This window comes from Fringilla coelebs (assembly GCF_963513975.1).
Source record: "Fringilla coelebs genome assembly, chromosome: 6".
Taxonomy (NCBI): Eukaryota; Metazoa; Chordata; class Aves; order Passeriformes; family Fringillidae; genus Fringilla; species Fringilla coelebs.
The window spans coordinates 44,984,664-45,012,633 of NC_140034.1; the positions used below are offsets into that span (position 1 = coordinate 44,984,664).

Sequence of the window (27,970 nt, forward strand, 5' to 3'; positions counted from 1 at the left end):
GCCCGCTGCTGCCCCGTGACCCGCCAGTGTTTCCACAGCGCTTCCGGGGGCGCGGCGGCCGCGGGGTCCCGGCTGTGAGCGGGCACCGGGCGGCTCCTGACCGGGTTGTGAGCGCGGGGCTGCTCCTCGGTGAGTGCCCGGGGCGGGCGGGGCCTGCGCGGGGGGGTGGCGACCGGGCCGTGAAGGCCGGGCAGTGGGAATTGGCGGAGCGGCCGACCCCCGCCCCGGCGGGGAACTGCCCCGGTCGCTCCTTTAGTGTCGCTCCCATAAACAGCAACGATGACAGCATGTTTATTGCGTTGTTGTCCGACGGGAGACGCCTCCGCGGGAGGGCAGCCCTGGCTCGGGCTGGCCCCGGGTGCTCCCCGGATTCCCATGGGAGCGTCCCGCGGGATGCAGAAGGGCCAAGCGGGCTCGGGAGCCCCTCGGCTTGGGAGCTATCCAGCTGCCTTTGCTGCGGCAAAGACCTGAATAAACGTCCCAAGTGCGTGTATAAATATAGCAAGGGTACTAAACAAAACCCCCAGTGTTTCCGGCGTGTTGTGTCCGCGCCTCTCCCTTTCCGCCGTCCCTTCTCCCTCTTCCCACCCGTTCCCACTGCTTGTGTGCACACACGGGTGTTGGAGAAGTTATCCGCTGTTTCAGCCATCTCGGCTGACAGTACAAATCAGGAGCCGCGTGCAAGCTTTTTTTTTTTCTTTCTTTCGTGTATTACCTTATTGCAAGGCCACGTTTAGTCTTAACTTTGCCTTGAGGGACCTGTGCTTACGGAGAGGTTCTAAGTTGTGTCACTGGTGCCTTCCCTTGGCCGCCGCACGTTTGGTGACAGTGGAGTGGGTGGGATTTTTGTAGTTTTAGTCACTGTTTCTCCTGCAGATTGTTCCCACGTAGTGTGTTGCTGGTGTGTTTCAGGGGTGTCTGTTGTATTATTTCCTTTCCTGTAGGTCGGTGGGTCTGTCTCCGTAGGGTTGTGCACAGAATATGAAAGTGTGCGAGCTTTTTGTTTGGTTTCTCTTGTTTGTTTGGGTTTGTTGGCTTTTGTTGTGGTTTTTTATTTTCCCACAGTCATTCCCAGAAACCGCAGGGGAAGCTGTAGCTAAAGAAGGGACTGGTGTGAAAGACTGATGCTGAAAGGGAACTCGCCAGTAAGGGTGACTCTTCCTAAGAAAAGAAGCCTTTTAAGAAAGAGGAGGATGAGCAGAGTTGGAGAGTATTAATTCACAGCTGGAAGCAGAGCCAGTGGCTGCAAGGAATTGGAGGCTGGGAATTCCATACAGTTTGGCTGCTGCTTTGAATACAGAGGTGCAAAATGCTTAGCTGCGCCTCTGGGTAAGATGCTGTACTTTTAAAATGCTTTTGCAAAACCTATGTGTTGCTTTGTTTGCATTACAAACTCCCTAAAGAGTGCAGTGTCAGCTCCTGGGGAAGCTTTGGTGGACAGTTTTCATCCTGAAATTCAAGGTGGCTAAATTTAGGGCAGGGCTAGGATGGGTGGCAGATAAGCACTTCCTTACCTACCTCAGGATTAATTTTCTGTGACTTATCTATTAGGTTCTTAGGTGTTTAGGTAGTTCTGATTAGTAGTATTTAAGACTTAATTTTTTTTTTTTTTGTAATTTCAACAGGGATCTAAATTTAGATTTAGGGGTCTCTTTTGAAGCTCCCTGTGCATGTTAGATTGGCAGTGCACAACTCTGGACTGTAGGAGTGTCTTCTTAATCTGAATTATTTCCCTGCCAAGTTGTCTTAATTTACCTTTGGAATGTGGTGATGGCAGATAGTAGTCACATCATAACCAGATTTTTTCCAGCTGGGTGCAACAATGATTTTGACAGCTCTTACTTTCTTTTCATTGAATGTAGCATATGAAATTGGAAACAAAGTTAAATGATTTCTGATGTGTGACATTGTTCTTCCGGAGAGAACTAAATTATTTAGTTGATTGCAGAAAAAAAAAAAAAAAACCAAGAAAAAACACAACCAAAACCCCTCCCCCCAACAAACCAATAAAGCAGATGTGCCAATAAGAACTGAAAGCCCATATGTTTGAAAATTTAGTAGGTTTAAATATAGTTATAAGTGTTCTTTAGAACATGATGGCTCAGTAGTGGCATGTGTAATTAGATCAGCATTCAAAACCACCCTGTGAGTAAATTCTGTGAGGAGCTTTCGTTCACCTGTGAATAATCCTGGATGTTACCCAAGCAGGTGAAAGTAAATGCCGTCAGTAGTAGCTCTTCTGTTTCTAAAAAATGTAGAAACTACCTAAGAAGTTGGTGGAGGAGGAGATGGGCTGGTGCTAGGAGGGAAAGTGCCCGTGGCTGGGAGAGGCACTCGCTGGTGTAGAGCTCTCTGGGCTTTGTGTTGGGGGTGGTGGAGCTCCAGTGTCCTTTGCAGGCTGTGCCTCCTCTTGATGGCTGGAGACCTGTGCTTGCCTTCTCACTAGAATATACTCCAAGTACATTAAAGTACTGATCTGTGGTAATGCAGAAGGACTTCAGTTCAAAAAGCTAAATGTTTCCTGAAGTGCTTGTTTGATAAACACTTGTTCTGGAGGAAGCACTTAATCTTCTCTGTTGTTGAAGCCAACAGAAAGCCCTGTTGCTAATACAGCTTGAAGAAGCTATTTGTAATTGCTCTTTGACTGTACTATTAAAATGACTTAAGGCATCTCTGTGTAAAAATGTAATCTGTCTTAGTAGCAAAGCCTGGGCTTACAGCATGTCCTGCAGCGGAGCCTGTGCTGCCGTAGGGACACAGCACTGCGAGCAAACCTGGCTGGGCCTTACTGAGCTGAGTCTTGGGGAAGGAAACCTAAGGCGGTGGAGAGCGCTGGTGCGAGTAAAGTGACTGAACACCTGCCATGCACTTGTTGCTTCTGTGGTTTAATGTTTGTATAGGGTACTCTAAATGAGAATTTGAAAACAGCAGATGTTAAGGAGGAGGACGGTGCCTGCCTTCAGCCAGCCTTGTATGCAAGCTGTAATCTGGACACTGGATAGATACACTGTGCAAGTGGGTGAGGCACCTGCCCGAGGGACTGAAGTGGGGATTGCTGAAAGCATCAGTGGTATTAAGTACAAGGGATCTCTGGCCAGATTACCCTGCATCTGTGTTCCATCCTAAATTCCTCTGACTTGCAAAGTGGGATGCAGAAGGGAGGATTGGTGCATGTGAGAGCTGCTTGCAGCTGAAGGGCTGTATGGGGAGTACCACACACCATGGGATCTTCCAAGTGACCTAGCAGCAAGGGGTTTGGTGCCACGAGGGCACGTCCTTCACACTCCCAAAACTAAAAGCAGCTGTAGTTGCCTGAGTCAAATGGCCTTCAGGGATAACTGGTTGCTTTTTAGCAGTCTGGCCTTTTGTTACAGAAGCGCAGAGTTAAGGTTTGCCTTGGAGGAATGACTCCCATCCCCTCCTTAAAGAAACTTCTTGGTTAACATAATAATAAAAATGCTTTCCATCTATTTTGTATTTGCTAGTTCTGGCTCAGGGGGGTTAGAAAAATTCTGATGTGGTAAGTGCTGGAGAAAACAGGGCTTTTTTATAGGTGGGTGAACTCTCTGAAGTGTATCATGAATGTATTTTTGTTTCACAGTGGCAATTTGTCTGAAATGTCTCCCGTAAAAAAATCCAACAATTGGGAAATGCTGCTTATTGTTCTTAAAAAATAGAAGGAGCCTCTTGTATATAGGTGTATAGTCAACCATGGTTTCCTTCTTTTTTTCTTAAGAACAGCTGCCCAGTTTGAAAAAGGTTATTTGTAAAGTAATATTTGTGATGTGCTTAGAAATCTCAAATTCACTTAATCTCTTCATCGCTTGGTTTCTCCTTGTCAGTTTCCAGCTAGCCTCAAAACAGACTTTTTTTACTGATGGGATTTGAAGACTTGATTGTTTGCTGCAATACCAGATTTTCTTTAACTCAGAGTTTTGCCTCTGAGCAAAGTACAAGCTTGCATTTGCAGCATAAATATGTCAGTTTAGATTGTCAAGTCACAACTGCTGATTTGTTCACCTCTGTGCCTGAAGGATAGCCTTCCACGGGGTAGCAAGGCAAAAATACCACGGGTAGTGGTTTTATTCCACTACAGTGAAGAAATGCACGCTGTTTGGAAATGTAGCTAGGTGTATGTTGGTCAGAACTGTGGCTTGTAGAAATCACTTTTTGAAACAACCATCTTCCTTTGCTTTAAGGAAGACTGGAGAGCAGGGAAACTAAGGTAATGGCTATAGTGAAGTAGAGGCTTCTCCATGTTTTTTACTTGCCATGGCTGTGGTTGCCCTCCATCATCCGCAGTGGCTCAGGAGTGCCGTGGCTGGCTGGGTGTGGCAGTGCCGGGTCAGCAGGAACTCGCTCTGTTCCCACAAGGTGCCTATGGAGAAGTAGCCCAGGTTCTGCACGGCATCCAAATACACGGGTGGAACATCTGCCTGCCACTGCCCTGCTGGGGGACTGGTGTTGCCAGTCCTTCCCTTTTTGTATCCTGCCTGTCACGTCACCACAACTTTTGCATTGCTGTAGCTAACTGAGCTTTTGGGTGGATATTATATAATTGAGTTTCAGTTTGAATAATTCATACATACGCACTGCTGAAACTTGAAAAATTCCGGGTGTTTCTTTGTATTTTTTCAGTTGCATCATGGTGTGACTGGCTTTTGATGAGTCTGTGTATTTTCAGCCAATGTAAATTGTTTTTAAACAGTTTTTTAAACATTCATGTTAACAGCCACAAATAAAAACATAAACCTGTCTTTAGGCAAGATTCTTACTGAAGTTAGGAGAAGTCTTTATAGGAACTTAGTTGTGTTGAAGCTCAGTCTTCTTTCTGTCGAGTTTGTTGGTTTTTTTTTCCCTGAGCACTGAAGACTCCATTTGTAGTTTGGTGTAGTTTAGTAGAACCTACATTTTTAAGGTTCTCTGGTGCAAAGCTGTGCTGTGTGGCTTAAAGAGGGAGTGTGCAAAGGTACAGATTAAGAGCACTGGAATAAAACATAGTGTTTTGCTCAAAAAAAATCTCTTAATATGCAAAATATGTAATGGGGAGCAGGGAGAGTGGGAGAAGAGCACCTGATTGAAACTTCTTTACCACTCTTATAAAAGAATCCTTTTCTTTTTCATATTGAGATATGACACCTAGCTTGAAGTGTCTGTTAATTATATATTTTCATTACTTGCTTATAGAACATTGCCAGGGGTCTGTCTGCCTTAATGCTTTGTAGCATAATGTGTTAAAAGCTCTGATTTTAATTGTCATTATGAATTTGGATCATGCAACATCTCCCAGTATCTGTCAGTTCTACTGCCAGTCTGTGCTTATGCACAGCAATTAGTGTGATTGCATTAATATGTACTAAATCAGGTCTTATCTTTTCCATGGAATAATGGTTGTGGGGTCTTCAACTTCTCTATTTCTTGACAGACCTGTGCAAAGGCCCTTTTTTAAAAATAAAGGACCTAAACTACATAATCTTTATTCTTCTTTTCAATCAGGCAAGATGGAGTATTTTGATTTTAAAAACATATATTCGTCCTGTTAGGCTTTGTTCAAAGGGCCTCTGGTCCCTTCAGTTTTGCAGTGAATTGCTGGTCCATGGGATGGTTTTAGTGTTTGTAGGTTTTCTATTGCTGTTTTCAGTGGGGAGTTCTGGTTATATCTTTTGATGTCATCCAGGAGCCCAAGATAAATCTGAATCTCTCACCTGCGCTGATTTTTACAAGCAGCTGCTTTCATCCAGCTCAGTAGGGCTGTGAAACCTCGTGGAGCAACTGCTGCTGACGTGTAGGCCCCTCTGAATGGAGGGGGAAGACTGCTCAGTGGTGTAGGAGAGCCCTGTCCCTTCTTGCACTCAGGTCTCCACGGATGCATCGGACGCTCTGTGCCCGCCTGCTGCCTGCCCTGCCCTGTGCCGGCCTGCCTGCCCTGCCGCTGTAGGTGCTGCACTCCCTCCCTGCCTCTGCCGCCTGCAGGGGCTCCCATGTCCCACCATGGATGATGACAGCCAGGATGAGCTGATCAACAGGAATGCTGCTCTGGGAAAGGGCAAGAGGCAGTGTCTGGCACTCCTCAGCGAAACAGGTAAATGGGGCCTCTCTGCACGTGCACTTTGTGCTTCGAGGTTGCAGAACTTATTGATTTACCCTCAGAAGGCTGGTAAAGATGTATTTGTGGCTGTTTGTCACCTTTTCCATGACAATTTTTTCAATTTTTTTGTTTTGCTTCACTTCATTGCTTTTGTGTGTATCAGACAACTGACATGCTTCCCTGAAGTTTCTCCACATGGGCAGCTTTGATACCACTGCAGAAATCTGGGAGGTCATCCATAATGGCCTGATGAGGGGCTGTTCTGCCTGTCTGTCTGCATCAAATAAGTATTTCCTCTACTCTTCTCTTCTGTTGTCTTTTTAAGAAAGCAATGGTGGAAATAGCTGGGATTCAGATGATGAGACTGGTAGTGAAGAGGAAGATAATGACACTGAGGAAGAGGGAGGTGGAGAGGACAAGGAAGAAAGTGAAGATGAAGAAACAGAAGGTAAGGTCTCTTCATGTACCTCTAAAAGGCATGTTTTAATAACTGAGGAAGAGTAAGATGAAAGCTGTTCCTCCAGAAACTAACAATGGAATGTAAATCCACAGATGCTGCTCTGTCAGGCTGAAGCCAAAATCCTACAGTAATACGCACACAAGTAATAGTGCCCAATTTCTAAGCTTTTAAAGCATTTGCATGTTTGAAGACTATCTGCTGTCCAAAGCAGCAGAGTTGTAGTCAGCAGGAGTGAGCTCTGCCCCAGCATGAGGAGGAAAAGAAGTCAAAGTTGCAGCAATGGCTCATGCTATTTTTTGCTTATGAAAAGCATGTTTGTTAGTTTGCTTTGGCATGGGGCTCTAAAGTGAATGCTGTGATGGGGAATTATGGAAATAAATTATTATTGCTGTAATATCTAGGGAAGATGGAAGAAGACATGACTAATTTTTGTTTGAAAAAGGAGTGTGGATGTTATTTGAATTTGTTAATTTTACTGAAAGCGTACACTGGAGATACATGTACTTCTGAAACTGCTATGCTCAAATTAATATTTGGATAGACAGAAATAGATTTTATCAGATCTAAAGCTTGTTGAGAAGGCAAGAGCACAGTTTTCCAAGTTACTAGTTAGACTGATTTAAACACAGACTAAAAAACTGATGCCAGGTGTCAAAAAGCTTTATTAATCCATCATTCAGAGTATTGTCTGTTATGTCCAGACAGGAGAATTCAGTAGAAAATACAAGGGTCCCATTCTCATAAAAAAAAAAGAGAAAAAAGGCAGCCCAACAACAGCCATCCCCAGTCCTCCCTCAAAGTGAGTAGGGTTTTAGGTACTTTTTGTTGCTTCTTGAAAATACCAGCTTAATTCACAGGTTTTAGGGAAAGACTAACACATCTTTGTATTTTGTACTAAAAATAAAAATAGCTTTCAACAATGTGTGCTGCGTGTTTAATTTTACTCAAAATCAAGCTTCTTTAAGCGATCTATAAGGCACTTAGATTCCTTGGCCTGCAAAATCATATTTTACTGGTGAAATCTTTCATTTGCTGTTCTGCAGTAGTGTGTTGCTGCTACTTTTCCTCTAGAATGTCTCTTAAAAAATAAAAGCTGGGTACATGGTGACTTTATTTTTTAACTTCATTGTTCAGTGGTAGCCTAGCATATCTTAACCGTCTTGTTTATATAATATTTTGCTTTTCTGGTGTCTGTGCTTTTAATCTCTTGAAAGACTACTTACACTATCAGGCTTTATTTTTCACCAGAGTAATCCATTGCTTTTTAGTGAAGGGATTTAGGAAGTAAGAAAACAGGAAAAATTATTGCCTTAAACTGGGGAGACTGTGCTTGACCCCTGCAGCCTCATAAAATGAGCTTACTTGGAATTTTCTGTGAACTGGAACCCTATTCTGCCCACCCCCTCTGCCACCATTGCTGAAGTCCTGCAGCACACACAAGCTGTTTTTTATCTCTCACTTCTTAAGATTGCGAAGATGATGAGGAGGAGGGAGAAGAGGAGGAAGAAAGTGAGGCCACTATGGAAGGAATGACTGATTCTTTGAAATCAGAGCCGCACTTGAACGGAGTGAGCCTCTCCTCTGATGAGGATGGTGAAAACTGCCCCATTTGCCTCAACACATTTAGGGATCAGGCTGTTGGGACTCCTGAGAACTGCTCCCATTACTTCTGCTTGGACTGCATCATGGAGTGGTCGAAGGTGAGCTGTTCTGTCTGTGATGTCCTGTGGCCTTCTGGTGTGCTCTGCTCTATCCCCTGTGATCATGCTGTTGTGCTGTAATGAGAACAAAACACTGTAATATTGGTGTTTGCTTTCTTAAGCTTTTTTTAAACAGGCTTGGGTTACTGCTCTGTTTGGCAGGATTCATGTTTGAAGTTTGGATCTGTTTTTCTTGTACCCATCCTCGTTTATTCTGTTCTCTGCAAGCTGTAAGGTCACAAGCTTGACTTGTGTGTTTGTGGGCATCTACAGTTTCAAGTTGAGATACTAATTTTTCTCTATGCTTGGATAGACATATATATATATGCTTGGATATAGATATATAGATATTTTTTTTCTCTGTATATCTGTCTTTATATTTTCTTGAATTCTGTATTGTGACCATTGGATTGGAATCTGTTGCAACCCTGAACATCTAAGCATAGAAAAGATGTAAAAGAATACTGACAGTCAGTAAGCTTGCTGTGAATTCAGTTTTCAGTCAGAGTTCCTTGCCACCTGTCTAGTTGCCATAGTCATAATCCAGGGTGAGAATTACAACAAAACTTACAGTGCATGCAGCAGTAGCAGTGGTGATTAAATTTTTTAAAAAGTAAATAAGTCACTCTTACTGAATATACTTTTAAACCATTTCTAGTTGCTCATTTGTCCAAAGGAAAGTAAATGCCTTAAAACATGAGCACTTTTTCAAGGCAATGTTTAGAAGAACTTTGATGTTGCTTTGGCAATTGAATAATAACTAAATTGCTTCAGTAAAATAAATGCTTCTCTAAAAATGCATGTTTAATAGAACATGTTGTTTGTAAACCAGATAAGTCAATTTTAAGTACTTAAAATGTCAAGATCAATAGCTGTTAAAATGACTACTGCATTAATTTAACGCTTATTGCATTAATAATTTAAGATTACTTTTAAAAATTTGAATAAAGTGATGCACTTATTAACTGTATTGGGATTTTTTTTTTCCTAGAACGCAAACTCCTGTCCAGTGGATCGAATCCTCTTTAATTACATTAACATTCGGGCACGTTTTGGTGGTAAAATCTTAAAAAAGGTAAGCTTTTGGCTGTAGCAAACAACCATTTGGCACAACATTGTTATTCAAAAGTTTACACTTCTAGGGTGTTTATGTAATTCTTGCTATCTTGCTATGAATTATTTTTTTCTTATTTTGAATTTGCCTTTTAAGGAGCTGTGACATTTTTTTTCTTCCTCCTTAATCTTACTTCCTGCAATATTGTGTTGTGGCATCATTTGTGGTGGCAGAAAAAGTGTTTTTTGTAACTGCCTGTTTTGTATAATGGACATTTGACTGAAAATTGTTCTGCATGAATAAGCCTGTCTACGTATGTAAAGTGCCCTGCATTCTTCAAGTGCTGTTATAGGATGAATAGGAATAATCTAGACTATCCATGATCTCTTCCTTATGTCGAGCTGCCAGCAATGCTGTGTAGCAGTTGGGTTTGTAAGGGGAGAGAGGGGCAGTAGGAGAGCCCTGAAAGGCACTGGTTGAGTGTGCCAGTAAGTGCTCTCAAAAGAACATTAAAGAGTTGTCATTGCTCTTCATTGATATCAGAAAGGTGTTGGTTTCCAGGGGACATTTAGGGGTTTGATGCTTTGTTTTCATAAACTGATGGTTTATTATTGTTTGCATTTTAACAGAAGTGAGAGTTAACATTGGGGTAATATGGGAGGCATCAAAGTTTGCTCTCTTCTTTAGTCTCATTTTTGGCATCTTTTTGTTTGTTTGACTACTTTTGATCTTATTTGTGGATTTTTGTTTTGCCCGTTCTTAAAATGCAGTTTTCTACAGTCATTTGTGCCTGACAGTAGACAAGTTAAGTAGATGTTGTCAGGCATTTGATCGTGCCCTACCTAGGTGTGCTGAAAGAGCTAAGTGAAGGTTCAGATGTGTAACAGCTGTTTTGGTTCCTTCATTTGTAGATTTTGCTGCCGGTACTATTGTTAGCATGACAATGGGTTTTAAAAAGTGCCACGTTCTGCATAAACTGTGAATCCCTGTTTTATTTAGATTCCTGTTGAGAACACAAAAACTCAGGGCACTGATGGAGAGGATGATCCAACCTTCTGTGAGGTGTGTGGCAGAAGTGACCGTGAGGATCGTCTGCTGCTCTGTGATGGCTGTGATGCAGGGTAAGAGGCTGAAATGAATGGAGCACCTGCATGATTGCATATGGCCAGAGTCTGGTCCACAGGCACTGTCTGGTATGCAGGCTGCCCCTTGCTGCTCTCTTCAGGCTCACCATGTGGCCAGCCATGTATCCATCCATGTGTTCTAGTGCAGACATCTGTCCCCATGATGCGATGGATCCTTTCCTGGATTCATTTAGCAATGAATTAGCAAATCATTTCATTTAGCAATGTATGTGTGGAGAGTCCTGACCCCTTAAGGCTGCAGGGCACCAAAACAGATGACCACACCTTCATATGATGAAGGTGTTTGTGCTCATCTATGCAACATCTGGGTGGATAGAACCTTACATCCTTTATGTCTCCTTGAGGAGAGGATGCATGACTTGTCCCAGGTGACTGGGCATTAGCACTGTGCAGAAGTGCTTAAGATTCACAGTTTTGTGAAATGTTGATGATTTTCTTTACAACCACAGCTCTTAAATTATTCTCTTACTCTTGCTTACTTCTCTTTCTGCTCCCTCCTTGATTAATAAAATTAATGTTAAGTAGAGTCATCAATATACTTAAATACAACTCTGGCCCTATAGTTTTCTGCTAGAATTTAAAGCCTTTGGGCTGCTTAATCAGTCTTCCAGCATTGTCAGTTTGAAGATGTCACAAGTTACACACTGAATAAAGAGATATGCTAGCAATGAGTATGTAAAATAACTTTTCAAGAATTACTTCTACCAAGCTAACTAGACATTTGGTAAGTCTAGTTTTTCCTTTGTGTTCTGTGTCCATACACACTGATATACTGTCCATACACACGTTAACACTGATTCATCTTCTGGGAAAAAGACAAAATCAGGAACACTAAAGATTGTTAAGAGTATCATCAGGACACTGAGTTTAAAATATTAAGCCAAAACAGTGTTTCGTAGATCTTATCTGAAGTCTCATATTTAAGTTCTTTCTGAATTTCCACAAGCCTGTCTCAACTCAGGGTATTGCTTCAGAATTTATTTTGTGGTCTCCCTACAGTTACTATAATTTTTAAATATATTATTTCTAGTTTGATACAGGTGTTTGATTTTTGTTTCCTTTTCCTAAAGTAAGTTATTTATATATGCTTGATCTCTAGAGTTAGCACTTCCAGAAGCACTTCCTGATAAAAGAACTTGCAGTCTTTACTAGCTCTCCATAGCTGAGATTAACTCCAGAAAAATGTAGAATAGTTGCTTCAAATGCTCATAAGTACAAGCACTGTTAACACTCTGTTGGTTCTGAGGAAACTGATGGTGTTTCCTGGTTGCCTGTCTCCCCAGCACCTCTGTACTTCTCTTGCCACCATCAATTTTGGCTCTGCACATTTCTTGCAGCTTGGGTTCAAATGGCAAGGGATTCACCACACAGTGAGGGGAAAACACTCAGATTACTGAGATTTTTTTGAGCCTAAAGTGATGAAAATACCATCTAGAACTGAAGTCCCTTGTATAGCTATCAGGTAGCATTGTTTCTGTGCAGATTGGTAGAAGCAGATGCATAAACCATAGTTTCAGGCTTAAGAAAATGAGTCTGCCTTATGTGGCACTGGATAGACGTAAAATGCTGTCTTCCCTTGGTAAGGAGCATATTGTTTGATTTTCTTTTTTTTTTTTCTCAAGGTATCACATGGAATGCCTTAATCCTCCTCTGAGTGAAGTCCCTGTAGATGAATGGTTCTGCCCTGCCTGTGCCCCCATGGGTGCCAATGGTGCTGCAGGTAAGGGTTTCGTGGTAGCCACTCAAAGTAAATATTTTTCTCCCAAGTCAGATAATGTGAATCATGTGGTGTTTTGAAGACATGTTTAACCTCCTGGCTTTATCTGCTTCAAGTTGTTTTGATAAGCATTCTCTCTTGAACCTTGAGATTAGACTTGAACTCTTGACTGGTGAGAGGATCTTGTTTATGAAGATTTTCATCTGCAGTTAGAACCTGTGGGGCTGCTTCTTGTAAGCATCCTTTAACCTTTCCAAGGCAATCCCAGCACCGTAGCGTGACTGCACTGTGTTACATCGGAAAGAATTTATTAGTGTTCTCACCTCAGATTGCCAAGGTAGCAGCCATTTCTGTTACCTGGAAAAATGTTATACTGTGGTAACAGTCTGAAGCAGGGGTGTCTGTGCTCATTTCCTTTTGAGAGGGTAACAGCTGCCTGCGGAGATGATTGGTTTAAGAAGGGAATGCTGATTTTTTTTTTTTTTTATCTGAATTCTTCAAATTATTTCATCTGTAGAAAGACAAGTAACTCAGCCTGTTCTCGTTCAAGATGCAGATCATGTCAGTGAGGAGGAGGTGGCTGCCCTGATGGCCGATGTTGTCCCCACCACCAGCAGGCTCCGCCCTCACGTCCGGACACGGGCCATCGCCAGGACTCGGCAGAGCGAGCGCGTCCGCGCCACGGTGAACAGGAACCGCATCACGACGGCACAGCAGATCCGGGTACCACGGGCACCTCTGAGGGAGCTCTGCTCCTGGGGAAGGACCCTGGGGAAGGGTTACTGAAATAAGCCCCCATTTCAGTAGCTCTGCTGCCTGTGTTGACTGTCCATAGCACAGTGATTAGTAGTTGTGGAGCTTTTTTAATCTGAGATGTACAACATGTGCAAATAGAGTACAGCACATGACCAGGATGCTCTATTTTGAAATGCTGCAGTAGCTTCCACTCTTAACCTGCGTTTTTATCACCCCCTGGTGTGAGCAGAATTTTATTTTTATTCCTAGTGGCTATTAATACAAAGTTTGTGCACCACTTCTGGGTTTTTAGCATGTTTATTTGACAGCTGTTTATTTTCTTTTGTCCTCCTACCTCCTTGCCCATAGCGGTAGAACATGTTGACTGCCTTCAGCCCAACTGAAGAGAAAAATTTTGTATTTTTAAGGTTTCTGTGTTTGTGAAAATCATTTCCTTGATAGAAGAGAAAAAAAACAGATGTTAGTGTCGTCAATAATGTGGCCACATGAGTTCAAACAGGTTAACAGTTCTAGAGAATCTATGCAGGAGAGTATCTTGAATACACAGGGTCCCTGTCTTACTGCATTAAGTATGGTTTGAGATAGCTGCCATGAACTAAGATCCAGCTCACCTTAAGTTTTTATCACATTTTCCCTTGATTTAAGGACTTCTCAGAAGGCTTTAGCAGTTGTTAAATTCATTATGTCCTCCATAATGGAGATGATCTTATTTGACTGCCAAACCCCACTATCTCCAAACCCAGGTGTTTCAATTTTAACTTTAGAAGAGTTAATAAAATAGAAGAAGTTGATGAATTATTTGATTCATTGTTGTTAAGCAATTACTTTGTTGTTAAGCTGAGTGGTCAGGGCTATATGTTGAAAAAATAAAGAGAAGAAAGTGTTGTTTGAAGTAAAAGACTGCAAGGTAACTTGTTATTTTTCTTTCCTTCCCTACTTGTTGTTTTAGAAGTAGTGTGGACTCATCTTCTGTGGGTGAGAGGGGTGGTGCCTGGGGACTTCAGTATTCCATGGTAGTGTAATCTTGGGAACCCAGCACTTCCCATTCAAGAGCTGTTCCTAACTCTACTTCTCAATGTGCAGGGATGATCACAAACTATACCTAGAAAGGCACTGTTATTTATTGCCTTTGTCTCTGAACAAAAGTGCATCTTATTTTGGCTCATACCTTGAGTTGACTGAAACATAATTCCACTGGGTTGAGGGAGTGTAAGTTCTCCTCCAAGCACAGTGACAAGCTGGGAGCATGCATGTAACTCTGAAGGAGGTTGAACAATAAGGTCCTTAATATGCCAGTCAGTAAATTTTAAAAGTGACATAATTGCTTAGGTGGCAGCTTGGTGATGTGAGGGGTTTCCTTATTGGAATCTCAAATCCATTTTTTATCAAATGCTTTTACAAATAAATGTTGCTGAGCTCTAGGTACCGGTATGGTGTAACTTGTAATCCTCCCCACAGCACGTGCCAGGGTACCTGATGTCCTCTCTTCTGGATGAAACAATTGAGGCAGTCGTGGCAGGCCTGAACACAGCCATCTACCAGCGTCCTCTGGCACCACGTGCTCCCACCAGGCAGAAGAGGAAAACTGGTAAGGACATCAGGCACCTTAGGGGGGAGCCTGAACCCTACAAAATACATCAGCTGTGTGCTGCCACACCTGCACAGCTGTGGAGGTATCCCACGTGCGCTTTCTTCTTTCCCTCTGCCACCTCTGCCTAGACATGTCATGAGGGTTGTTTTTAGCTGAATGCTAATGATGTCACTTTTCCTGCTGTGCTGTTGGTGGCATGCTGTATGTCTCTTTGAGCTGCTTTGTGTGTTGTGGGGGGACAAGAAGGGGAGTACAGTGTAAAATACAGTGCCAGCACTTAGCCAGATCATTGGTTTTGTCCCATCAGGAAGGCGGAAGAAAGTAGGGGGCAAAAAAAGAACTCAGAAGAAATCTGCTGCTGGGAAGAAGAGTTCAGGGGCGCAGCTGAAGAGACGCAAGCGTGTGACAAAGAAGAGAAGGGGGAAAAAGACAAGAGTAAGATCACATGTGAGTGAGTTTCTGCCAGTCAGTGTCTGCTGTTTTCAGCCCTCTGTAAAAGCACTATAACATGGGATTCAGCTGGAAGAAGTGCCAACTTTCAGTCGTAGCAGGCGCCTTTCTTTATGGTGGGAGTCTGTGCAGGATGTGTCCAGGGTACTCCAGAAAGATGCTGTATGTGGAAGTGAATTGCAACTTCCAGACAGACTTGCTGGCTATGCTGACATATCCTGTTACGTGGACTGTAGGGATCACATTGTAAAGAATGTCCTGCAGGCTTTGTGTCCTGCCTTGCCATTCATCTGTAGTATTTACTTGGTACTGATGCAAGCTCAGTTAAAATTGCCAGCACCTGTTCTTTGTAATAGGCTGTGGGTGTTTGTGGCTGTGTTGTTGCAAACCCAGTTTATCAGCTGTAAGAGCTCTCAAAATCCCTTTCAGTTGTGGGTAGTGTTCTCTTGTATATTACTCTACATAATACTCTGCACCAGCTTGATTCTTTTTGTCAGCTACTTTAACTAGAGTCTACATCTTAGAGCCAGAATGCCAGCATTTAATAAGGGACCAACAATTTTGAATTGACATTATTAAAGATTTTTAGAAGCTTAATTTATCTGGTCACTTATATCTGATATGTGCAGTCTATGTTTGAAGTGACATGCAGGCCACAGTTGCAAGTTTCATAAATGCTTTAAAACAAACATAGACAATAAATGCACACCACTTATACTGCTGATGGTAGTAACCTGATGAACTGTACACAGCTTCAGTGAAGAATTTGGGGCTTTAAACACAAATTTACCTGCCCTAACATAAAAATAACCCCATCTCTTTGTCTGTGCAGGGAAAAAATGAGGTTACTACTCGCTCCCGTATTGCAAGAACCCTTGGTCTCAGTAAACCTGTGCGTGGGGCTTCACTTCCTTCCATGTACAAACCAACTGAGCCCTCACTGGGGCTGATGAGAGCAGATATTGGTGCAGCTTCTCTCTCTGTGTTTGGAGATCCATATGAGTTGGATCCTTATGAAAGGTGAGACATCTCTGCATTGTGATCAGGGACCTGGTAATTTAACAGCTGTTGGGTTGTTTGTGCATACAGCTCCATGCAGAGTGTGAATCTCACATCTGAAGGCAGCTTTGGGTACACAACCCATGGTAACATATAATGGCCTGTTCTTTCTTTCTTTCTGGGCTGAGTTGCCAAACTTGTAAGGAATCAGCCTCCTCTAAAGTGTTTTTCTGAAATAATCAGCCTCCTGAAAACTTTCAGTAAGACCTGTGGGGTTTTTGAACAGTTAGAATCTGAAGGAGTCTGGTCCTAATCCATTGCTTTTTATTTATTTAAAGTGAAGACAGCTGACATATTTTGTATACAGTAAACACAAAATTACATGGACCACTGGAATCTTCCATGTTTCTCCTTTTCTTATCTTCACTTTTTCAGACACTTCAAATTGAGGAGAAATCTTACTATGCCATAGTTCATGTCACTCATAAATTTTGAATTTTTGGGGAGGGGGCATCTAAAATTATTGTTTGTAAGAAAAATTTAGTTTTCCTCTGAGTTCTTCTTTTTGATTCTTTCATAAAAGAAAATTGTCCATTTAACATTTTAGATACGAAAGTAGGCACTTGAGTCTCTGCTGTTCGAATCAAGCTGTTCTATTTAGGCAGAACAGAAAATAAGTATATTGCACAAATATTTTTTATTATATCATAATAAAACATATAATGCTCTCTAACTGTTATCTGTCATAGCAGTATCATCTCTTTGATGTGGAAAACATTTCAGACAATTTCAGAGTTCATGTTTTATCACAGTAACGAAGAGGTTCCAGCAAATCCAGATTCACCCGTGAGTGCCAAAAGGAGAGTTCTCTCCCAGTCAGCACTGAGGTCTCACCGTCCTGTAGCTAGACCCATTTCTGTGGGACTTCCCAGGTAAAAGTCCATTGCTGTTTGCTGTTATTGTTCTTAGTTGTCTAATGTCCCTAACAGAAGAATAAACCTAGTGATCCTCTTTGTTTGACCCTTTTCTTACCCTATCTTCTAAAGAGTGCATATGTGTGTGTACATGTATGCCTGCACAAGTATAGATAAATAACCACATCAATTTGTGCAACAATTCTTTTTATGTTGAACACATACACTCTTTCATCATACCTTTAACACTTCCATTGAAATTTAAAATGGATGTTTCCACCCTAATCTGACTCATTTTACTTTCTGTTTTGTGACTATTTATTATCCCCATTAGTAGGTTTTAAATTCCAGTGTCATTAACCTTTAAAAAACCACTTGCTTCTTTGAGAGGCCTGGGGAATCCAATTGCACATACTAAGGAGATGAGGGCTGTACCCACCTCACCCAGTTGTGCTGCTGTTTGTTGGAGCTTGGAAAATTGAGGAGAAGCTTGCTTTGATCCTGCAGTTTAGTTTAACAGTTGCTTTGCTGTGTGTTGCCAGCCTGCCAAGGCCAGGGAGCCCTGGCTGCCCCCCACTGGCAGCCACAGTGAATTTTCATGGTTGAGGAGTAGGACACAGGGAATTGGGAGCATGATGAGAAGAAAAGGGATGAGGAAACTCAGAGGCAGGTACCAAGAGAGTCACAGAAAACTGCAAGGCTGAGGGAGCTGAAGAGAAATTAAGGGAGCTCAGTTAAGCTTGGTTAAAGGTATGAAAGGGTTACATAGTTGTCCTCTAATGCATCTGATTTACGGTGTAGATTGGTTTCTCAGGATTAAGGTAGTCTATTTCTATGATAACTTGGATTATTTGTCTACCTTTCCCATTTCAATCCTAAAGGGAGCCTTTCAGGAAGCTTTCCATGTCCTCAGAGTTATTTCAGTAGCATATTGATTAGAAGATAGAGCTCTAGCTGATACTCAGCTCTTCTAAAGACTCCATTGGTCTGGGCTGCACTGAGTTTCCTGGTCTGGCCTCAGTAGCTGATTCTTTTAGCATTCCCATTTTGTCTCTCTGTTGCATGTTACTACAGGTGTTTGGTGTACATTATGTTAATAAAGTTTGCCTTGTTGTCATACAGAAATGAAATCTAGCTCCCTCAAAGAGCTAGGTTCCTTTGAAAGTTTGGTTTTTAGCAAACTCAAACAAAACAACCCCCCAAATCCCATCAACACAAAAGCAAAGAGGGAAGAACTGGAATGCCCATCACCAGAAACAACTTATCATTCCATATTTCAAGAACTGAGAACTTAAACCATCTTCATAAGATTGAGCAAAGCATAAAGGAGAATGTTTGTGCTGTCCCATGTGTGGGAGCATTGCAGTTGGTTTTCAGTGCAATTTCTCTATGCCATGTTCTTAGCTATCCCTACCAGTGGCACCTTGTCGTTAAACACTGGTTCAAACTCTGTCATTTGTTATAGTTCGGAATGTAGGCCTGAGGAATGCATTTGTGTTTGTGATTTAGTGGGGGCAAGAGAGGCAGCTAGGATAGAAATATCTCTGAAATGATAATCAGTGGTTTATCCTCCAAAAATGCATTATAAATGCCCTGGAAAGTTAGTCTTGATATACAACACAGTGAGCACCGGCGTTTGCTAACCAAAAGTCTCAGATATGATTATTTTCTTATCTTGTCGGAAGTCAGTAAAAGCTTCACCTTCTGTTTGTCAGAGAAAGATGGGGACTGAATGACTCTAGTGAAACCAAAACTACAAATGAATTTCCCTGGCTGATCTCTGTTTATGCCCTTGACTTTGGTTTCTTTTTAATGTAATGTGTGTGTATAGAACAAGTGCTGTAAGAGTAAAGGAAATGTAACCCCTCTGAAACATGCAGAAGCAGTGTGCCTGCCTTGAGTCCTGATCAAGAAGCAGAAGCTGCTCCTGTGCCTGATCTGTTGGGAAGTATCCTGTCTGGACAGAGTCTTCTCATGATGAGCAGTTCAGATGTGGTCATCAACAGAGATGGTTCACTGACAGCAAAGAAGGAAGGTAAGGACTTGGCACATCATAGTGCTATTTGCCTCTTTGTTTCATCCACATCTGCCCTGATCCTACAGGCTGCATAGCTTTAAGCTTAGGGATACTCTTACTGAGCCTCAGAATATATAGGATAGATTCAGTAGCTGCCAACAGTAATCTGTTTTATAAGATGGATGTTCTGAAATATTGTGTTTTGTCTGTGTTGAAATGAGACCTGAGATGATACTGGAGGATTTTATTTTTAATGCATGGTTTTCTTCTTTCAAAAGAGGTGCATGGTGATTTCATGCTTTGCTTTGTTATAAAAAATGTAGGACTGGATAGACCAGAGTTATCTAAGGACCCAGTTTTTCTGGCATGTGTCATGAACTGTTTCAATGCCTGTGATCTGTACTTCAGTTTGAAGCACAGGATGAAGGACCTTAGCAAGAAATTTCTTTGCAAAAGTAGAGTTCTAAATATGTGCTGTCATCTCCAGCTGTGTCTTCCCTTGGCATGGCATTACTAGAAAAGAATCTGTTCAAATTGAAACTTAGAGCTTTATTCTTAAAATAAGTTCCTCTCACCTCCTCTGTTATAGTCATTTCTGTCAATCAGCAGCTATGGGATAATAAGCACTAATCAGGTGATACCTACAGAACAGAATAATTTATTTCCTAAACGTTAGTGTTTGCCTCAAAGATGTGGTGTCTGGCACTAAACTGTGAGTATCTGACCAAAAGAACTGTTGGACTTCCTTATTATTGTATGGCATGTCTGCAAACCACAGTGGAACTTAAAATAATTAGCTCAGTACTTCTGTTAACGTTGGCAGAAAATGTCCAGAAAAGCTGAATTGTCTGTTTGTGTGCCATAGCTCCATTTCACAGAAAATCAGCCGGTGACTCAAGAGTGGAGGATGGTTCAGGGCATAACACCCACCCAAGTGCAGCGCTCTCAGGGACCACAGCAAGCAGCTCCATGGCCAGACCTTCCATTCCCTCGGGACTTGGTACTTGCTCCACACCCTTGTTCTCATTGCCTTCGCCCTCACTGAGCAGGAGTGAGTCTGCAGCAAGCCCTGCACAGACTGCACCAGAAAAAGCAACTGTAAAATCAGAATATTCAATGACACCCAGGTCTGTCCAGACTCAGAATACGGCAACTTTGAGCAGGCATGGCTCAAAGTTGGATGAAATACCCAGGTTTAATGGAAAATCTAAAAACTTTGTACCCACTGATTCATCTTCAAAGCCCCTGAGCTGTAACTTGAGTTCTGGCTCAAAAGCTGTAACTGTGAGGCAGCCAGTAAAACCACCTTCCCAGAGAATTGACATCTTTGAGCTTCCCAGGATACCAAAGATTAAAAAAGAAACCAGCAGCAAGCAGGTAGAGCCGGAACCTGCAGGAAGCCAAAGCTGTAATATCCCCAGCTCATGTATAACCCAGCTGACTGGCAAGGAGAGCACTAACCAGCCAGGAAAGAGTAGCAGGGTGGAAAGTCAGAAGTCAAATTCCAAGGAACCACAGCAACAGGCACGTCCAAGCGGGGTCTCTTTCTCCACCCATCCCAGCGGCTCTAACAGTTCATCGCTGCTGGGCACTTCGAGGGGCAAAGGCCCAGGCTCTTTTGAGAGTTTTAAAATCAATATTCCTGGGAACACAGGACATCCCAGCAGGCTGTCTAACCCAGGATTTTGTAATACCTTCCGCCCTGTGGACGATGAAGTGCAGCAGAAGGAGAGTCCTTCACCTCTTTTCTCAGTAAAGAAAAAGCAGGTCAAAAGTGAAATCTATGATCCCTTTGAGCCAACAGGATCGGACTCAAGTTCAGCAAACAGCAGTCCTGAAAGGCTTGGCTCAGGGATCCCACTAACTAATATCACGAGGACTATTTCCATTGAAAATCCCAAAGTTCAAACATTTCAAACTGTCCGTCGTTTCACCCCTTACAGGGTAGAAAATATATTTGGATCTGGGACTGACTCTGACGTGCCATCTAGTAACACAGAGTCTCGTGATGAGGTGACAGTAGCAAGCAGGATTGTAGAACAGATCTCTGATACAGAGGAACGAGATAATGTGGATGAGGAAGATGTCCTAAGCAGTCCTTGCACTTCAGCTGCTGTTAAGGAAATTTCTAATACAAAGTGTTTAAAGGAGGAAAGCAGAGAAGGACCTAATGTGTTCTTTAATGCGGAGGAATTGATTAGACCTAGTATTAATGTGAAAATAGAACCAGATAGTCCCTCAAAGAGTGATGAGCAGCAGAAAGTCCAAAAGGTGGAACAAGCGGAGAGGCGATCACGTTCTAGATCCTGTTCCAACTCCAGCTCCCGAAGCAAGAAGAAGATGAAAAGGAAAAAAGCACTTGTCAAAGAGCATAAGAGATCACGTTCAGAGTCAAGAGATAGAGCACACTCAAGGGACCGAAGCTCCAGATCTACCTCTTGGTCAGGTGGGGAAGAGCACAGCAAAACACACACGTTAAAATCCAAGAGCAGGAGGTCTTCTACTGACCGTTCTAGCAGTCACGAACGATCAAAAAAAAAGAAAACAAAGGATAAAACCAAGGATAAAAAGGCAAAAACTTCTTGGTCTAGGGACAGAAGGAAATCTAGGTCACGTTCAGGTAGTCCTGGAAGTACTTCTGATTTTTATGAAAATAGGAAAAAGAAAAGACGGTCTCGCTCGAGATCAAGGCGGAGGGACCGCTCCCGGTCAAACAGCCCTGAGAGGACTAAAAGGCGGAAGCACAGGAGGGACAAAAGCTATGAGAGGTATGATAAAGAAAGTAGTTTGAAGTCAAGGGACAGAAAGAGATCGAGATCCAGATCGCGGGAGAGGAGAAAATGGAGGTCTCGGTCTCCGTCTGCGTCTCGATCTTGGGAGCACAAAAGCAGCAAATCAAAGGAAAAAAGAGTGCGATCCCGATCACGTTCCAAAGAAAGGAAACACAGATCAAAAGAGACCTTACTTCCTCCTGCATCAGAAAAGGATCAAAAGCTTCCAGCTGAAAATGTGAGCAGGTGTCTGGAGCTACCCCATTCTCTGAAACAAGAGCCGAAAGAGGAGCTAGTACTGGAAGGGCTTTCCATAACCATCCAACCAAATGTCAAACTTGAGGAAATACAGACTGAGACCCCAGTTCAGCTGAGAGAGGTCCAAGAAACTATAAAGACAGAGGCCATCTGTCAAGAAGTGAGTGGTGAAACTGCATTCCCTGCACCAGAGATCACAAACATTTGTGCCCCAATTGGCGATGTGGATTCTTTCACTGAAACAGACTTAATGAATAGTAGTGATACAGCGGTGCTCGGTAGCTGTAGCAATACAAACCTAGAGATTACAGTTAAAATAGAAAACACTGCATTATGTCCATCTCTGATGGAACAACCCCCAAAGAAGGAAGTTATCATGCATGTTCCAGCTGAGGCTGCACCAATTCAAAGCTCATCCAAAAGCAAAGTTGCAGATTGTGTGAGGGAGGTTAAGGAGGAGTGCCTTGTCTCAAATGAAAATACAGGTAATTTCACTAAGCCTGAACTGGAAGTGGTACCTCAGGGTCCTGTCTTGAAATCAAAAGCACCAGTGAAAAGAGTTACCTGGAATCTTCAAGAGGAGGAAAGTGGCACGTTGTCTGCTGGAAAAGCTCCAAGTAAGTTTCTTTTGGAAAACATACAGAAGTTGAAACAGGCTGTATAAGGCTTAGGGTTTTGGTGCCTGGCCAAATGTGGTTGTAGTGTAAGAGCTCTCATCCGAGCTGGGATGATGCTGTGCTTTGCATTCCTGAGAGCTGGCATTTTGCACTGGTTGAAATCATGAGGTGAGTTGTGTTAATGAATTGGAGAGGACGTGCTGTCAGCACAGCTCAGCCAGTGGCAGCTTGTTCACTCGTGAAGCACGTGCAACAACCCCATCTCTGAGCTGGCAGCCCATGTCCCACCCTTTCTGCACTTAACTAGAATGTTTGCTTTGCCTTCAGACTTTATGAATGTTTCTCAAAACCAAGGAGTATGACAGGTCTCTGTAGCTCACTCCTGTAAATGCTGCTAAACCAGAGCTGCCAGAACCAATTTGTCTTGAGAACCTGTGCTATTTGTGTTGGCAGAGTTGCCTGTGTTGTTCTTGTTGGTTACTCTCAACAGATAAACTCAGTAGAAGACAATTGCTGAAGGGGATGAGAAGTTCTCTATTATCAGAAGTTTTAAAATACAAATGCTAAAAAAAAATCCTTTTATTGTTAGTTTTGTTGTTACATGCTTTTTATTTTAATTCTTAAAATAGAATTTGGTTTGAATCTTTGACCAATTATTTTGATCTTAAGATGTTTTCTTTTCCTTCCCTTGGGATACCTAGGGATGCCGTTTTACAAACTGCAGCGAGCAAAAGAAGGGGCCTGGAAAGCAGAGGACTTGAACCAAACGTTAAATCAGGTGCAGTTAAATGAGCCTCCTCCAACCAATTATATGATTCCCGAGCCTATGTTTCCTGATCTAGATTCCTCTCAGGTTGGTTCCTATTCCAGCACCCATGTGTCATGGAAGGCATCCCATCTCATCTGTGCCCTCATTGTGCAACACTCTCCTCTCATGGCAGTTTGCCTTCCTCTGCGTGTGGTACATTTCATGTAGCCTCCACACCTCAGCAATCCTCCTATCATTTAATCTCTCAGGTGCTCCTTATAGTTGAAGAAACGTATCATCTTTTAATTCTGCTCCGTACCTGCAGCTTCTGCTTTCAGCACTAGCTTGCAGAAAGACGGTGTTGCCTGAGAAACTGTGAGCTTCTTCCTGATTGTGATCAGGCTGTAAATGTTGGCTTGGTAGCCTTGCTCTGAGCCATCAGTCTGTGCTGTCCTCCAGCTAAAAGGGGATTTGGGCTGGTGGTAGCTCGTGGTGGATAAAGGTGTTCTGAAGATCCTGCTCTGATGCTGTGTGTTGTCAGCACAGGCGTTTACGGAGCGGTGTCTGTTTCACAGGTGTACTGTCAGAACATCCCTCTGGTGCCGGCTCTGCCCTCCAGCCTGCCCCCCTATGCCCCGGTGAGCCAGCCCACGGTTCAGTTCATCATGCAGGGCAGTCTTCCAGCTCTGGGCTGTGTGGCAGGACAGAGCCTCACCCCAGAGCCAGGCAGCCTCGCTACGGCATCTGAGCCAGGGATCCAAGCTGCTTCTGTTGGAAGTGCAGAGGAAAAGATCAAAGCACCCAAACCTCCAGTGGACAAAACAAAAAATGAGGAAGTGAGTGAATGCATAAAGTTAATGAGCTGTTTATTTTAACTTTTTCATTTGGGAGATTTTTTAACTTTCTGTACTGTATTTTCCCAGCCCTGCTGGTTTTGGTGACTGTGCTAACCAAGGAGCAGCAGGCAGTCCTCTCTTTGAATTTATTTGGGATTTGTTTCATTTGAGAGTTCTGCTTTCTATTGCTTCATCACAATAGGACATAGAGGGATTAAAACATCTGAAATACATTCTTAAAGTTCTGAAACTTTCTTATGTGAATATTTGGAAGGGACTTTCCAGAAACCACAATGTCCAAGTTTCTCTAAACACTTGGTTTTCTCGTTTCCCCTCCAGCTTTGAAATTAATGTCCATTCTTGTAATTGTCCTATAAAGAGGTAGGACTGTATTTTGTTCCTTATCAGCACTGAAAATAGCAAAGATAGTAAAACACTTTGGAGATCTTTCAGTGCAAGTCCCTTATTGCTGAGTTTTAGGTTTGCTGCACAGACCATCTGCTCTAGGCACAGTGGATGCTAACACAAGAATGAAAACAACTTAGCCTGTTATTTTGCTTCATTCCATAAAACCAAATAGATGCATTTCACTCTGAGCCTCCAATGATGAGCAAGTTTTTATAACCTTGTTTTGGTGGCACCTGTAATCGTTACTTCATAGGCTACTCTGCAATTTTCACATTGTCTTTAGAGCTATCTGAAGCCTTGTATTTGCAGTTGTGGTTTGCTGCTTTTAGAATCTGATGCCTTTTGTTGGATGTATGCTTAATTTAGAGCTGTTGGAAGGAAGGGAGGAGACCAAAATCAGGAAGTCCACATTGTAGTCACTTGCTTAACACACATTCTTTAAGATACAGAATAAATGTTACATAAAGCAAGGGCTCCTCATAGCACAAACTGGTATTTGTTTCAAGACAGTAATTGACTGTAAAGGAAATCACTTTGAGGTGATTACTTGGGTTGTTGAAATTGTGAAATGAGAATTTTCATTGTTTGAGCGTTTCTAAGAAAAACAGATTCAGAAACCATTCCCAAGACAGCACAAGGTAATGAAGTTCTCTTTCCTGTGCAGTACATGAAGAAGCTTCACATGCAAGAAAGGGCTGTGGAAGAAGTGAAACTTGCTATCAAACCTTTTTACCAGAAGAGGGAGATTACAAAGGAGGAGTACAAGAGCATCCTTCGGAAAGCAGTGCAAAAGGTGAGAGCCCTGTGAAAGGCAGTGGAGAGGAGGAGCTGGGCAGGTCATTATGAAAGTGGCAGTACTTTAGATTGCACTTGCCATTTCAGCAATTACATGCCATAACTGGGCTAGCAGATCTTTGGACCCTGACTCATACTCTGCAGTCCTGTGGTGAAGGAGTAGTTGCTTTAAGCCAGACTCTTTGGTGCCATGAGAGCTGTCAGTCTGTTCCTTTTATGAGGTCGTGTTTTCAGTGGACAAGAACTTTGCAGAGCTTCAGTTGCATGAGCTGAAATGTTACATGGTATCTGCCCTTGGTGAGAATGGTCAAATGCCCCTCACTAGGACCTTCAGCCAGAATTCCAGCTGTTTCTAATGAAGTGAGAAAATACTTTGTGCATTGGATCCTTGAGCATCTGTGGTGTCCCTGAATCTTGGAAGAGGGCCTTGCAATTTTGCTGATACTAACTTTTGTCTCAAATCGTAGTGCTGAGTAGATCATGGCTACAAAAGATGCAGTCAGTGGTCAAGGCAGTTAATTGATACCTCAGAGAACTGTAATTTCTCCCTGCTCTGCATTCTTGCTATCACTGAGAAATTCCATCATAAATAAAAATCCCGGAGGTCATTGCTGCAATTTCACATCTTCTGTGTGACCCATGTGTTTGCAAGAGAGCTGAGCAGTGCCAATTGCTACTGAAGTCATTCTCAACTCCTCCCTGAAAAGAGATACAGGAACTTGTGTAGGGTCAGTTCTTTCTTCCCTGTCTCAAATGTGTTCTCAAAACTGACAGATTCTTTTAATCTGAGCATTGCTTCCTCAAAAACATCCCAAAACTGGGATATCAACACTTCCTTGGTTACCACGTGTTGTGTAAAACTGGATGGATGGGTGGAAAAGCCTGCAGTAAAAATGAGTCTTTTTGCTTTGAGATGCCTCTGCCTTCAGTTGGTGCTCTGTAGATAAGCTCTGGGCCATTCCTGGGGTGCTTGAAGGAAATACTGCTCTTGTCTTTGTTTTCTGCTTTATGTACCCTGCTATGAGCCATGGGAGTCTGTGCAGGAATTGGCTCCCCTGGGCAGCTTAGGGCCTCTCTGCCACTTGCCTGAGCTGCTGTCATTGACCAAGTGCCCTTTCTGATCCCCTGCAGATCTGCCACAGCAAAAGTGGAGAGATCAACCCTATGAAGGTGGCTAACCTGGTGAAGGCATATGTGGAAAAATACAAACATATGAGGAAACATAAGAAAACTGATGGTGAAGACACACGTGAAGTGGAAAACTGAGAGCGAGCCACAGCCAGCATGACTTGGACTGAACTTGTCCTAGCTGTGGACACTATGGGAATAACAGACCTGCAGCTGCATCCCATTGTAAACAGAGTGCAGAGAAACAAGATGATAATAGACTTTATCTATGGAACCTTCTCTTGAATTGTTTCCATATGGGAATGGATTTAGGATTTTTTGGATTACCTACAGCTGTAGAACTAAATAACAATCAAATGCCTCAGACCAGCAGAGTAATTCGAGGGGAAACACAGAAGAGATTCATGTTTGGAACTCCCGGATTGCTGCAGTTTTCAGGGTTACTTTGATCACATTTTTGGGCTGTGCACTTGTCTTGCTAAAGTTTGAAACTGGACACCACTTTTCATACAGTATATTGAGAGCTGTATACTGTTTCCCTTGTGTTTATTTATCGAAATATGGATTGTCTTTAGAAATTTCTGATTTAATACTTGAAATGTTGTATTTTTAGCCTGTTGGATGGTGAGCGAAACTTTACTCGCTCTGGCATTTGGGGATTGCAGAAATGACCTAACCTTTATAAACTGACTTCAGAAACACTGCTCAAGCTGTGGTGTTTATTTACATTCTGTTGGAAGTACCTTGTTAGTGAAAAAAATTAATTTTGGGGTGGGAGATTGTGTTGCACTTGTGTAAATAATGCACTGATGGCTGGTTTTGTGTCTGCCTTTCAGGAAAAGCAAAACAAAAAGCAAGCATTGTCAATTTTCCATAACAAGCCCGAAGGATAAGGTTGAACTGATGTACAAAGCAGAAATGTGACAGAGTTTATAAAGTTATTTTGAATGGTTTTTGTCCTGTAGCAGGTGTCATTTGTTTGTCTTGCATCTGCCTCTTGGCCTGGCTGTTCCTTGTAAACCTGAACCCATGGCTCTTGCATAAGGAATGTTTGAGGAAGAGGATTGGAGTTGGATTAGTAATGATCCCTTGATCCCTCCTCCTCTGCAGGAGAACTGCAGATTCCTATCAAGAATCAAAGGATCCAGCACACATTCTGACTTCATCTCAATGACTTTAGCAGAACTCCTTGCCTGCAGGTACTGCAGAGCAGCAGGTCTTTTAAGTGACCATCTGAAATACAGGCCCTTAAATGATACAGCACCCTTGAACCTGACTTGAATCATTCCCCATCAAATCCTGCGAGGGAGGAGATGTTTCACAGAGAAATTGAAGAGAAAACCAGTAAGTTACAACTTAGAAACTGGCTTTCCCTTTACAGGAACTGGTTTGGAGAGTTTATTTTTTTACTATTTAAACAAAACGAGCCTATATACCAGTAGTGTATGGACTGGCACAATGCTTCACTCCCATCACTCACTGTGCTAGAAGAGTGTTTATGGATGAATCCTGAGCATT

At 42.6% G+C, this 27,970-nt stretch overlaps 1 protein-coding gene across 3 annotated transcripts; it reads left to right on the forward strand.

Moving 5' to 3' along the window:
* PHRF1 (PHD and ring finger domains 1) lies at positions 1-27,399 on the forward strand. Of its 3 annotated transcripts, none has more exons than XM_084208382.1 (18): positions 1-129; positions 5,857-6,082; positions 6,414-6,536; positions 8,016-8,248; positions 9,240-9,323; positions 10,302-10,423; positions 12,070-12,167; positions 12,715-12,887; positions 14,379-14,508; positions 14,819-14,958; positions 15,794-15,981; positions 16,710-16,892; positions 18,755-18,909; positions 19,757-22,537; positions 23,239-23,315; positions 23,861-24,121; positions 25,194-25,322; positions 26,456-27,399. In XM_084208382.1, exons 2-18 carry the CDS (start codon positions 5,992-5,994, stop codon positions 26,588-26,590), a joined length of 5,103 nt encoding a protein of 1,700 aa, XP_084064508.1. In that variant the 5' UTR covers positions 1-129; positions 5,857-5,991; the 3' UTR covers positions 26,591-27,399. The 3 variants fall into 3 exon arrangements, with proteins under 3 accessions (XP_084064508.1, XP_084064510.1, XP_084064509.1); XM_084208384.1 differs by having other exon boundaries at positions 16,773-16,892; XM_084208383.1 differs by lacking the exon at positions 1-129 and adding an exon at positions 1,253-1,329.
* Positions 27,400-27,970: the final 571 nt, after the last annotated feature.